Source organism: Lontra canadensis, unplaced genomic scaffold (genome assembly GCF_010015895.1).
Source record: "Lontra canadensis isolate GAN:19392208 unplaced genomic scaffold, GSC_riverotter_1.0 scaffold15, whole genome shotgun sequence".
NCBI classification, from domain to species: domain Eukaryota; kingdom Metazoa; phylum Chordata; class Mammalia; order Carnivora; family Mustelidae; genus Lontra; species Lontra canadensis.
In genome coordinates, this window is record NW_022631009.1 from 6,648,614 (window position 1) to 6,663,395 (window position 14,782).

The following is a 14,782-nucleotide window of genomic DNA, read 5'->3' on the forward strand; positions in this document are numbered from 1 at the left end:
CTAGCAAGGCTTTTGACTTCTTCAGACTCCGTTCTTCATGGGCTGGGTCTATGAACCAAGCAAGTGATTTGATGTCTCTAAATCTTAGTTACTTCATCTGTTAAATGTGAAAACAATAGTATCTTACTTAGTAAATGCTTGGCACAGCACCTAGTTCTTAGTAACAATAACATAATACATTTTTGTTATTAACTAAAAATTCATGTTATACCATACATCAACATTCATGATTGTGAGTCTTAAAAAAAAAGGTCTGATTCTGACTTTTGATTTCTTTCAACATCAATTAGATTTTGAAGGAATGTTTTGTAAAACACCTGAATCTGGAATTATATCTATATTTTTCCCTTACTCTGTTGTGACAGGTGTCTACAACAAGATTGAGGGAGAAAATAAATTACTAATTGGGGTTCAGGTGGTAAAAATCTTCTAAAAGTGTATATGTGTGTGTGTGTGTGTGTGTGTGTGTGTGTGTGTTTAGATGGATTCTGGAACATATATTGAACTTGAATTTGAAGATTGACTAGTTACCTATACAAGAATATTTCATGAGTGAGCAAATTTTTGCTTTCACTAATTCTACAGCCCCACACATATATCTAATCATTATTCTTTCTGTCTTGGTGCCTGTGTAATGGAGGAGCTGTGGGACCCAGGCCTAACCTGGGTATAGGGTCATCCTTGCAGACTCAGACCTCAGTATGACCTCACCACTATGTTTGCTGTGGACTTAAAATTTTAACTTGTAATTAATTCCCTGTTTCAGATTTACTTTGGCATCTACCTAGCCTAGTTTCATTCTTAAATTTATTTTTAATCTTTTGTTTTAATATTTGGTGGGGGGGGGGATGCAGTAACCATGAAACAAAATCCTAAAGCCCATAAAACTAGAGCCGGGGACTTGTAAGAGTGAGATAGGGAAGCCCTGTATACTTAATTTCTCCTCTGCACTGCCTAGAACCATTGAGCCATTTTGACATTAATGTATACTATAAAAAGATGCAGTCATAGAGCGGGTCCACCCTAACACTGTTTACTGACTATGGTCTGGGCATTGGCTTTCTGTCTTTTATTATGTGTACACATGAGTCTGCAGGTAGAGATTGAACCGAGTTGGGAGGAATGGGATTTACTAATGACCCGAGAGGAGGATGTGGGTTAGACCCATTCTCCCAGAAATCTATAAGTCATTGAAAACTACTGATTTTAACTATATGAACCTTACGTCCCTTAGTTCAATCGTGGGTCTCTCTCTAACCTCTTTCTGCATGCCATATTCCATGAAACTCTTTGCTGTATTTTGGTTCCTGAACAAATTTGGTTGAGATAAAACTGAAGTTATTATAAATGAATGACACAAATCTAGTGGACAGAGTGTAGTGTGTTAAATGGGTCACCTTAGTGAACATTAGAAATAATACCCGAAAAAAAAATTAGGACTTCTTTATGCAGTGGTATCTGTATAAACTATTAAGCTCTAAGATAACATTGGGCTTATACCCGTCTGTGTGGATGCGTGTATAATTTGGACATCTGAGATCATATTGTACATAGATGTTTATCTTCTGCCTTTTCCACTCAGTGTTCTATCATGGCTGTAATCCTCTGCCATTACACAATCTTTTAAAATACCGATTCTAAATCTTTCATGATAATGGATCCTGATCTTCTTTTATTGTTGCTTGCCACCCTGGGGAGAAGAAAAAAAAACAAAAACAGAAACAAAACACGCCCTTCAAAATGATCAGATCAAAGCATCTTCGTTTTCTTGCCAAGTTGATGAAGAAATACTGCTTTGCTTAAAAAATATCATATATGTTTTGAAATAAATAATTTTCTTCTTGCTGTGGATACTCAATCTCATTTGGCTTTATGTCACATAATGCCATTTACCAACAAAACTAATGTGTGGCACACAGTAGGAGATGTTGCTCTAGACAGTAATTTTCAAAGAAGAAATTCCAATCCAAATTGAACAGACGCCACCACTGCACAACCCCTAGGACTTTTTAGAGCTATAACTGCTAATGTACAATGTGGATCTATGAGAGTTTTTGTAAAGTATACAGTTTACACTAAACTTAATTTGACCAAGAAACCTCCTTACTATATTTCTTTTTTTGAAACCAATATCATGGGAAGAACATAGAGAAAATTCATAGAACATAGAGAAAATTCTTGAATTTTTGAATTCAAAAATTGAATTATTGAATTTTTGAATTTTGAATTTTTGAATTCTATGAATTCTTGAATTCATAGAACATAGAGAAAATTCTTGAATTTCTTATTATCTTAAACGTGACTATAATAAAATCCCAGACAGAGCCAGCTAAACTTAGGGTGAGCAGAGGTAGAATGTCCTGAAATAATGGTTTATTCAAAAAGAAGTTCTTAATAGCTGAAGGTTTCTAAGCCTGTTATCTACCCAAATTATGAAGGGATTCTCGGTATACCTTTTCTTTTTTTCGTTCAGAAAACTTTTCTCATTCTAGGAGTCAGGAAGAAGTGGCTTAACTTGTTCTATCGGGAGTTGCTTTTAGGTGTAGAATTTTAAAAAATCATCTTTCTATGGGAACATTCAGTATACTCAACAAAAAAAAAATGATTCCAACCTGTGTGTGAATATAATATATTTTTATCAGAAGGGAAAATGATGCTGAATTGGCTACATGAAGCAGTCAGCACCTACTACGTTGGTATTTAACCACATTTGATGTTATTAGTCTGTATTCATTACACGTTGTGAAAGACATCCATCACGTCTGTTTACTAATTTAAATAGTCTTTTCAAAATCATATAGAACAAAGATCCCTGACTGCTTGGGATTTACACATAATGCCATTGAACTTACTTCTAATTTCTTTTCATGGGTTCTATGTTTGCTGATTCCTCATGATATTTGTGCCTTACCCATTGAACATCCCTGCTTGCTGCTTGGACCTTGGATGGGTGAGTCCTTTGGAGTGGTTTCCTGCGGCACCCTGGAGATGAGCAGAGTGGTTTACTGGTTTCGCGAGCAAGACGAGTTAAGGATGGTGCAAATTTACTTCCTTCACTTTGGCTGTTTAACATACATATATTTAACACATACCTGTTATAGGTAACATGTGTGTTGAATATTACAGTGTGTTAAATTTATGTGTAACACACAAACATGTTTCCTCTATGTATATGTATATATACACACACATACACACACACATATGACTAGTATAAGCTCTCAATATGCCTTCACAAGATTTATTTTAATCTTGGGTCTAGAAAGGCACTCTTAAAAAAATTAATAAAAACTTCGCTTAATACACTCAGCTGTTCAATGCTGTGAATACGGTGAGCATTCTTACTGAATCTTCGTGGTATGCATTTGTTAGATTCACTATACTATATATGCGTGTTAATTTACCAAGTGGATTGGCAGTGATTGACCCAGATTTCTTACGGGAGAGCTGAGACAGATGTTAGCCAGTTATATTGCTGGATTTTGTTAATAATTGAGATTTTCTTTTCTATTGAATAACAGTGGAAAACAGATAAAGCAACATCGATATACTACAGTTATACCTTTACTATATAAAGATGTTTTTCAGCATCCAAATGCTGGAAAGTCAAAGGCATTTCTGCAAATCTTGACACTCATTATTTTTGTTATCAGTAGAAATCTAATTTACATACAAATAAAGTGTCAATTCCTATCACAACCATCAAGATAAATAAGTGCATTTATATTTTTCCATGAGCTAGCCTTTTTGAACTTATGGGCTGTGTTTGGCTCTTTGCCCATCAACCAGGTGAAATATTCTAAGTTTAACAAAGAAAAGGGATGAAGTTACGCCCGACCCATACACACATGCAAAGTCATACTGGCCTGTTTGAACCAACAGTTGTCATTGTACGTTATTTTAATTTTTTTTTTTTTTTTTTACCCCCTTTGAGAGGAACGAAAACAAAGGGAAACACAACATACCTCTGAGGAAACAAATGATAACGTTTCTTAATTTGCTTAGTGAAATTGTGACCTTATTCAAAGCAGAGTTTTTAATACATTTGCCTTTCAACTGTTATGAAAGCAAAACTAATCAATTCCCCTTTTCTTTTGATAACTCATGATGCATATTTGTTTTATTTTTGTTGCCTTAATTAGGGAAATAGGTGCACACTTCATTTTTTTTCATGTATATCCACAGTGTTTTTCTTGTTTTTGTCTTTTTTTAAGATTTATCTATTTGGGGGGGGAGGGGCAAAGAGGAGGGAGAGAGAGAATCTCAAGCAGACTCCCTACTGAGCATGGAGCCCGAATACTGGGCTCAGTCTCATGACCCTGAGATCATGGCCTGAGTCGAAATCAAGAGTTGGACCCTTAACCAACTAAGCCATGCTGGTGCCCCTTCTACCATTTGAATTAAACTTCTAGTATGATGTTTTTAAAGGCAAAAAACAGTTTTGTAATTTTCTGCTAAAAGTAAAATGGTTAACGGAATTCTTTCTCTAAGATGTGTATGGGTATGTGGAGACTCATTACCAGACCATCTCTTTTTACTTAGACCAGTACATTTGAAATGAGATATTTGAAATATAGAGAGCAAAGCTCTATGAAATAAAAGCCTAATAAAATGTGTTTGGGCCAACATCAAAACTCTTTGAAAGAGGATATCTAAATAATGTGCATTTTATCTCAGAGAGTCTTGGGTTAGTTCTAGTGTCCAGATGACTATTAATGGGCTTTGGGCTCTGAAGCATATGTTAAGAGAAGTGATCATTTTGGATTAATTTGATGTGAATTAATAAGAGATTTATTTGGTGGGAGTTGTTTGAAGGTGGTGACATTTAAATCTCAGAGGATTTAAGATATCCAAAAATACCTTTAAAGATTCAGGAACAGTCAATTCAGAGAGAGCAAATTAAATAGACATGGATAGCAAAGACCAGGATCTGACATTAGGTTTATGAAGTCTGAAGCAGTTTACAAAAAAAGCAACCTACCATTGAAGTATTGCTCTGGAATCTGAAGAAACAGAAAACATTTAAACTCCTTCAGCAATTCTTGGGTTTATGATTTGGATAAACAATGTTCTCTTGCATTTTATAGTTCACTTAAGCAATCTGATTTTGATCTGTATATATGGAGTAGACAGGATTCAAGGCTTTTTTTTTTTTTAAACCAATGAGCAAAGACATATGTTCTTTAAAACTGAACTTTATATGTTGTTCATATGGAAGCTATCTAGTTTGCTATAGGCCCCAAACTTGACCTTCCTTTTATTTTGCTATCACTTGCTTAATTCTTTAAATTCTTTGTGGGGGACTTCTGATCAAAAGAAACAATTTACTATTTTTTTCTTTTCTCTTAATTTTTTAAAGAAAACCTACATGAAATGTGTAATTAATAACTCAGTACTCCTAGGTTGTTGATAGAAACAAGCACGGAAGAAGCATATATTAAGGAGAAGACTACCATGTCTTTTCTTGTGTGTTAAGCTTTGACTTCAAACACTTGAATGAAAGTTTTATTATCTGGAAAAACAATAAGAAAATGTCATCTGGTATTATATATTATGATGACAAGAACTGCTACTTATAATAAAAATCATACTCAGCAGGATTTGAGACTGAGGTAAAATTATACGGCCTTGCTCCCTTAACTTTTTAGTTATAAGGTTCATTCTTTCCATCCATCTCTCTCTTTTTCTCTCTCTCTCTGTCTGTTGAGAAGGAATCAATCAATTGGAAGTGCACTCAATTGAAATGGTATTTGGAAAGATACTCCAAAGCTTTATTTATTTATTAATTTTGAGAAAGAGGGGTTCCTTATAATATTTTTCTTTTCTTTTTAAAGATATCCTTCTTTGTTCTTAAATGAATGACTAGTGATAAAACTACAGTCATCTCGGGCACCTGGGTGGCTCAGTGGGTTAAAGCCTCTGCCTTCAGCTCAGGTCATGATCTCAAGGTCCTGGGATCGAGTCCCCACATCGGGCTCTCTGCTCAGCAGGGAGCCTGCTTCCTTCTCTCTCTGCTTTCCTCTCTGCCTACTTGTGATCTGTCTCTGTCAAAGAAATAAATAAAATCTTAAAACAAACAAACAAACAAACTACAGTCATCTCACTAGGTGTTTGGCATGTACTTGTGCTGGCTGTACATTTATTGAATGAATGAATGTTGGAGGAAATGAGTAATTGATTGAATGGTAAACCTCAGCGGTATTTATGCCTTCCTTAGTTATTGATGGTTTCATATTTTATAGTCTTTTAGGGAAATTGGATTAAGTTTTTGTAAGGTAAGACTATAGTGCCTAACCATTAACCAGAACCATTATAGGATCTTAGAGGTGTGAGGAAGTTTCGAAATCATGTATTACAATTCTTTTGTGAATAAGAACAGAGGCTCAGAGAAGTCAAGGGACTGGCCCTTGATTATATCAGCCACTGACAGGAAGCCGGGTCAGAAACTGTACGTGTGATTGCTGCACCGTTCATCCTTCCTTTGTTAAGGATCAAGATGCTACAAAGAACATAGGAATTTATATCTCTTACCTTCAAGGAGTTTCTCATCTAATGGAAATAAGTTTCTCTAATGTGCACTGGCTCTGGATGTATGTGTGATCTCAGCTCTCTTTTTAAATTACTGTAATAGTTGATTCCTTTGAGTAATTCATTTGATCAGCTATAGCAAAATTCTTTGGAGCAAGTATATGTATAAATACATATACATACATATGAAATAAAACTAAATCATTAATGGTTAATTCAGAATATCTAGATATTAATAGAACATTCAGCTTCCTATTGCTGTGAAGATGCCATTCTGAAAACATGAGTCACAGTTTTCTATAGAAAAGGGATTTTTTTCTTACAGGTTGAAGCATTTTAATCAGTGAGATAAAATAGTTACCAGAATGATATTTTAAGCACTAATGCTGATTATTTCCACTGCCTAACACTAAAATATAGAAATAATGCAGTGTCCTACTATTTCTTATAATACACTTTTTTTTTTTTTTAGCTAGGAAATACAAAGAATGTCTTTAGATTTGTTTTAATTTAGGAAAAAATAATTTAAAAATTTGGATTTTTGCAAATGGAATGTCTTACATCTCGGTAATGAAAAGAAATACAAATAGTGCATTTCTTAGGAAGCTAAGCACATTTTAACCTGCTTAAATATCTCAACACATGATCCATATTCCCGTTATATCGGCTGTTAGAGGAGCATCCACCCTCTATCCCCCAGGTCAGTTTTTTTCCCTCACACTTGAACAGAGGACTAAAGTTTGCAGTTTTGAGTCTCGTAGCTCCCACTTAGATTCTTCAGTTCCTCCTTATCCGCTTCGCTTTCAGCCCCATTATCCAGTTGTTTATAGTGGACCTGCTGTAAACTGGCATTTTGAACTTGTTTTCATAGTCAATATGAGGGATATTGCTATTACAGAGTTAAATAGAGGCGTTTCCAAATAGAGTTCCCCAAACACTCCTTGATGGCGATTTGAGAGAGCAAGCGAGGGAGAGCATGAGCAGGGGCAAAGGCAGAGGGAGAGAGAGAAGCACACTCCCCGCCGAGCAGGGAGCCCAGTGCAGGGCCCAGTCCCAGGACCCCGGGATCTTGACCTGAGCCTAAGACAGAGGCTTCACCAGAGCCATCCAGGTGCCCCTGCCTTAATAATTTCATTCAGATAATGCAGGTGATGGGATAATGATGGTTTAAAGTTGGTTCAGTCACCATTGTATGAACTTATTTATCAAGAGCGAAAATAGAAGATTAATAAAACTAGCTGAGAAGTTAGTTAGAATTACAGTGCGTAATGTTTCTGGAAGTTGGGAAGGCTTATGTAGATCCCAATTCTTGATGGCATTGCAATAGTTCTTTTCTCATCTGCATGGTATACACTGCTGCTTTGAGTTTGGAAGAGATTTACAATGCATACCACTTCTTGTCTTCAGCTGTGACTGTATATCAGTAGGTACACCTGGTATCTTTTCCAGAAACATGTCCCCTCCTTGTTTACTAATTAAGATCATCTATCCCCACCCCAGTGTAGGTAAGTATTCTGGTCCTTAGGGTTTGGGAACTTTAGAGGTCAAATCGTACATTACGGTCTATTGTGACATTGACTTCTGTAATCTTTTATATCATGTTCCTCCCTTTCCTGCTGTTTTATTAGAACCCAGGGGAGGGAAGAACTTGCTCAAGGTTTGCTCGTGCATTCAGTAGGTATCTTTGAAGCAGCCTGTGGTGCTGGCATATTAATGTATTTTAGGTGTGATACGTTAAAGCATATTTACATCATTTAGGAAGGAAAATTTTTTTTGTTTTGTTTTGCAGATGTACAGATCAGCTCTCAAAATGTCTTCTGTGTCTTCCGAGCGTCTTCTAAGACAATTGCATTAGCCTCCTGCTAGTTGACTAATAGAATTAATAATTGTAAAAAGCACTCTAAAGCCACATGCCTTATGAAGTCAATGCTGGGTATGATTTTACAAGTATGTGATCTATTTTTTCAAGTGAAAATGTTAACTGGAAAAGTTCTTGGCACACAGTAAAACATCGTGCAATCTGTTATTTGTCTTAAAGATAATAACTTGGGGGTGGCTATAGTCTTACGATATCTAACTTATGACTTGTTGGGAGGTTTCTTCCACTTAGAAGTACTGCAAATGTGCTTATATTTACATAATATGTCATTCTGAAAAATTATGGCGATATAATTCCCATAAAAATTATTTTTCTATAACTACTTCAAAGTATAGTCAACTAAATTAACCAGGATTTTTTTTTTAAAGAAGCTAAAAAGAACATGCCCCTTCCACCCATAACAAAAAAGAAAACACAAATGACCTTTCTGATACTTTGAAGTTTTAGCAGTTTGACAGTCTTTGCGATGTATATTTTTAAGGCTGTACTCGGGATAAGGAGTCAGTGAGTCATATGGGTTCTCAAGGTCTGTTCTTGGTGGAAGAGGGAATTGAAATTTGAAAAGATGATAATTTAATTAAATCGTATTTTCTCTTAGTTGCTCTAGTTGCTCCTTCAGTACCTTTTAAACTATGACCTATTTTCTGCATAACAATAAATCAGCAAGGTCTAATTCTTTTTGTTCTGAAAAGCAAGTTACATTTTTCAATATTAACGTATTTATGACTATTCACTTTTAAGTATTTTATCTTCGTTCCTTGCTATGTAAAATGTTGCTGTTTTTGTAATCACCTTGACATTAATATATGGGCAGAAACCATTTTTCTCTTCGCTTTAATGGAAAGATAACCTCAGTGAATTGGATTCTTTCATTTTCATTTCTTTATGAACCTTGCCTTTCATATAGATTTTGTCTTTTTCTGTGTAACGTTATTTATTTCATTTTGGTGCACTATCATTAGGGTTTATTTACAGTGAGAAAAAAAATGTTAAATTACAAATGACATGGTTATTCAGTATTTGTCCAAGAAAAGATTAAATTGCAATGATTACTAAAGACTTTATGTGTAATGGATCTATAAACTAGAATGTAGGCCAAGTGAAGAATAGCTTTTTTTTTTTTTTTTTTTTTTTTTTTACTCAGGCTCTTGTATTTTAAATGATAACTTCTTAAACTTCCCTTTTATTATTTTTGCTTTCATTTTTAGTTTTCCTTTTGTTAACTACCAGTAAAATTGTCCTCCACTCTTCTGTGTGTAGGTGCAGGTTCCCAAGTTCAGTGGCTTCTGCAAAGGACTAGCTGTCTTCCAAAATGTTGACATCAACAAATGAGACATTGAAATGCAAACGTTAAACAAGAGAGCAGTTAACCAGTGTTTCTTTTTCTTTCTTTCTTTTTTTTTTTTTTTGTTTTTTTCTTTTTCTTTATCTAACAAGGGTTACCCAGCTGAGCTTGTTTTAGGACCTATTGGTAATGACACCAAGGTGAAGACCATATTCCCTCCCCACTCCCTGCCTTGGTCAGACAGGTGTTGACATTACCTCAAGAGCATCACTTGGAATTGAAACTTCAGTCCTCCATCCTAAACTGTTTGTGTGGTGGCTGTTCCAAGAGGAACATAATACATATTCTATTTATATTTGATGACTATGACAGGAAGGAAAGTGTACTTTCTAAAGCACAGTTATATGTTTTGACATCATTTAGTAAAGTGAATTTTTACCTTGGAAATGATCCTTTATACTCAACGAGGGCATTATCTTGGTTCAGTGATTCATATTACAAGAATTTTGCTTGACCAGCTCTTTGGAAATGAAAGAACACCCATCTGTCCAAAGCCAGTGTGGCTTCTCAGCACCTGTGAGAAATTACAGACAAAAACACCTAAAACCTGTGATGAATTTGGATTTTCTCAGGACATTGTGGGTAATCATGGTGTAACTAACCGTTAAATCTGCCCTTGTGGCAGGGTTGACCAGTGAAGAAGCCTAGTCCTATTAGTCAGTCACAGGTGGATTTTCCTAAGTGATGTTTTAGATGACAACTCACACAGCACTTGCAGTTTTTCAGCTGGGGGATTAACGAACGTGAGCCCTGACCCTCAGTTCTCCATCGAGCCTCTGTGACTGCCTTTTTTTTATTGACACAACGTAAATTGTTTCTTATCTCCTTGTACTGAAATTCTGATTCATTAGACTCCACCGGAGGAATTTGTCCCAGTACTCTTACTTTGACCATACTCATTGATGCCATGAACTTGAGAGGCATACTTGAGCTAGTGTGTGAGGGTGAGCCATGATGAGCTAGTATTTTGCCATGCTGAGGTACGAAATGACAACGTCGTATGGTTCAATTGAATATTGTCCTTTGGTCATCTTCCAGTCTGCTCCTGCTGGGGGGATTGGTACTGTCTCCACCTGACTGGGCGTGAGAACCCAGGACTTAGTTACATTAGCCATCATGCTTGATAGAGTCCCAGTACAACGTAGCCCAGTCCCTCTGATGTGTCCCGGGTCCTCCTCCTGACCTACAGGCAAGCTCTCCAAATGGGGCTTAAAGAAATTTATTGGTAGGACAGAGAAGAAACATTTGTTATTCTCTATTCCTGAAAGTAATAGGGCAGTTTTCATGTTGTTTATAACATGCTATTTCTGTCTTTTGACTATGAGGATATTTTGGGTGAAACTATTTATCTTGGTTGCACAGTGTGTAACAATATTGAGTTCCAGTTTTGTTATTTATATACATATACATAGCATATAAATAAACATGGAATATATATTCTATAAACATAAGTGTGTATATATTTTATAAACATAGTATGTGTTCATATTATATATAATATATAAGGTTTATAAATAATCATATATCGTCAATTATAACTGAAGATTTAGTGAGCAAAAAATATAATTGGCAAACAAGAATAAAGGAAAGATAGAGCTAGTAATAATCAATATTTTGATATTTATAAAACCATTTAAAAATAATAAATGAGCCACTCTATGACAAAAATAATTCCGAGTGTAAATATTTGCTTTAGTCTCTGTTTTTTGCTATTTTTAAAACATTTTTCCCTAGAGAAACTTTTTTATATGCACCTTATAAAGCCTTGAATAGAATAAGGAAAATGCTCTAGATTAGATCACATATCTGCAGCTTTCAAATAACCTTGCATGTCCTTTTCCTTGCATTTTTACAGATATGGTCCGGAAAAAGAACCCCCCTCTGAGAAACGTTGCTAGTGAAGGCGAGGGCCAGACCCTGGAGCCTATAGGTACAGAAAGCAAGGTATCTGGAAAGAACAAAGAATTTTCTGCAGATCAGATGTCAGAAAATACGGATCAGAGTGATGCTGCAGAACTGAATAACAGGGAGGAGCATAGCTCGCATGGCCAAGATCCGTCCTCTAGCAGCAAGAAGGGCTTAAAAAGCTCAGTCCTGAGCGAGAAGGCTGGCTTCAATTATGAAAGCCCCAGTAAAGGAGGAAACCTTCCCTCGCATCCACATGATGAGGTGACAGATAGAAATATGTTGGCTTTCTCATCTCCAGCTGCTGGGGGAGTCTGTGAGCCCTTGAAGTCTCCTCAGAGAGCGGAGGCAGATGACCCTCAAGATATGGCCTGCACCCCATCAGGGGACTCGTTGGAGATAAAGGAAGATCATAAGATGTCACCAAAGGCTACCGAGGAAACAGGGCAAGCGCAGAGTGGTCAAGCCAATTGTCAAGGCTCAAGCCCAGTTTCAGTGGCCTCCAAAAACCCACAAGTGCCTTCAGATGGGGGTGTAAGACTGAATAAATCCAAAACTGACTTACTGGTAAATGACAACCCAGACCCGGCACCTCTGTCTCCAGAGCTTCAGGACTTTAAATGCAATATCTGTGGGTATGGTTACTATGGCAATGACCCCACAGATCTGATTAAGCACTTCCGAAAGTATCACTTAGGACTGCATAACCGCACCAGGCAGGATGCTGAGCTGGACAGCAAAATCTTGGCCCTTCATAACATGGTGCAGTTCAGCCATTCCAAAGACTTCCAGAAGGTCAACCGCTCCGTGCTCTCTGGTGTGCTGCAGGACATCAATTCTTCAAGGCCTGTTTTACTAAATGGGACCTATGATGTGCAGGTTGGTGCCCTGTGTGCTGTTATCTCTTCGTACCGAAAAAGCAATCAGTCATGAAATGGGAATTCGTACATGTGTGTTCAAATCAAGCTCCCGGTACCAAAGGGGTGGTCTGTGAGATTCAGCAGGACAGATGGACAGACTCCATAGCTGTTTTATGCAAATGTAAAATCAGAGGCGTCTTTCATCTCTTATCATGGAAAATAATCTCAGTATTTCTACTAGGTTGGGAAAAGTCTTTTCATGGATTAGCTAGGCTTCATATTTCTGGAAATATTTCATGGTAATTTGATGTTTTCCCAGTCTTCCAAAAATGGCACTAATCTTTATGGTTCCACATGATGGTAGTTTATGCTTTGTTCTAGTTTTAGACTAGAAATCTTTCGCTGTCCTCTTTCCTTCAGTGAGGATCTTTCCTGTGTCTGGCATTAGGATTTGGTTTTTATATTCAGCCTGACATCCAACTGGACTAGATTTGGGTCATACTGGAGAGTTGAGGAGATAAACTCGAGAAAAAGGAACATAATTGCATATGAAAATTTGGAAATAAAGGTTTACATTGATTATAAAGAAGTCAATGTGATTGTAAGTACTAGGGACACCAGAATGACCTTGGTGCAGGCCAGTAAAGCATTCTTTTCTGCATTTAGGGAAAATAGTAATTTATGAAAGCATTTAGCAGTAATTTAGATTTCTGGTTTTATTAAAAGTGGCATACCTTTTTGATCTACTCTTCTCTCTTTAGTTTATGGCATATGTGAAATGAAAAAAAAAAATCTACCATTTCAAATAGAATGAAACGCAGAACTGACTCTAAAGAAATGTATTCGTTTCATTTTGGCAATTTTAGCATAGTCAAAACTCATGGTCAGCTTGAGAAAGTATATTACTTTCTGTTACAGTCTGTAGATTTTTGTTGTATTATTTGGCCAGGGGATTTCAAAACATATTAGGTGTAATATTAACCTTCTTTAGGAATGATTAGAAGAAATACCAGAGAACTAATGAAATTACATCATACTTATTTGACCTCCCCAATTCCTTAAAATATCAGTCATTTTTATCAATTCAATAGCTCTGGCACATTTGCTGTAGACCTCTCTGTTGACCTGGTGCCAGTTAAGAAAGGCAGGCAAAGGAATTATAAATAACAGGTAGTGAACATATTTTGCAGTCCTTGTAAAAAGAATCAGAGGAGAAATTTCCAGGCCTTTAAAAATGTCAGAACTGCAATCTTATCACTTTAAGGGAGATAGAAAGAACTCTTAAAAAGCCAGCTTCATCTTTGTAGAGCTCTCTTAAAAATTCCATCTTACTTTGTGAATTTCCACAAATAGAATTATTTCTGTGGAGCAGCAAATTAAGCCAACATAGTTATTATGCATGAAAGCTGCATGCTTTGAACTGCTGTCTTATTAAAGATCATTTCACTGTCTTATGTCAGATACATTCTGCTGTCAAACCATGATTGGAAAGCAAATACGTGTTTTAGATAAAAGGGTTAGAAGTGAATAATGTCAGTAGGTGAAATGGTGTTTTATAATTAGCAAGTAATATGATGTTAATACCTGGATTTCCGGCAGGACTTTCGGTTTGTTCACTCTGGGGACAACTTCTGAGGGAAGCTGATCTGTGCTGTCAGGAAGACTTTAAAATCGAGATTACTGAGGCTGATGGTTTGGAAGAATTCAGATTTTTTAAACACATTTCCATTTCCCCCAAACAGTTATTTGTTAAGTTCTTAGTTATTTATAGTAAAGTTTATGTTTGGGTTGAATGAGCTGGACACTTTTCCTGGGCAGTGATTTTAGAAATAAAACAGATGTGTGAGCTGAGTTTGAACTAATAGAGGAGAAATAAAACAGCTGATCTGAGACTAGGCTGCCTACCAAGTGCTGTAGTAAAGAAGACAGAAAGTGGTAGGAAATAGCAAGCAGGAAGATAATCTTGTTAAGATCAATTTTTTTTTTCTTCCCAGAGAAATAATAAGGCTAAAAATAGAAAAAAAAGCAGTCTGGAAAAAAGCAGATGATTATTTCAAAGAAACAATTGGATATAGAAACAAGCCTAAAGAGAGTTAACTTGGTTCGATTTAGGAATAGAGCACTAAAGATAACTTTGGGGCCAAATGCTGATCTCTTTTAAGTATTTTGCCCAAGCACGAGATGTTGATACAGAAACATGTCTGAAGATAAGTAACTTAGTGATATTTTTATGCTGAAATAAGTAGTGGACGAGTTCTCTGTGCT

At 36.2% G+C, this 14,782-nt stretch overlaps 1 protein-coding gene across 4 annotated transcripts in view; it reads left to right on the forward strand.

The window, feature by feature from the left end:
- TRPS1 (transcriptional repressor GATA binding 1) overlaps window positions 1-14,782 on the forward strand; it is a 253,640-nt gene that overhangs the window by 36,343 nt on the left and 202,515 nt on the right. For 2 of the 4 annotated variants that reach the window (XM_032858441.1, XM_032858444.1), the window contains exons 2-3: window positions 8,318-8,475; window positions 11,608-12,536. In XM_032858441.1, coding sequence (XP_032714332.1) covers window positions 8,439-8,475; window positions 11,608-12,536 — 966 coding nt within the window. In that variant the 5' untranslated portion in view covers window positions 8,318-8,438. The remainder of the gene's footprint in view (window positions 1-8,317; window positions 8,476-11,607; window positions 12,537-14,782) is intronic. The other 2 variants (XM_032858442.1, XM_032858443.1) reach the window with 2 other exon arrangements.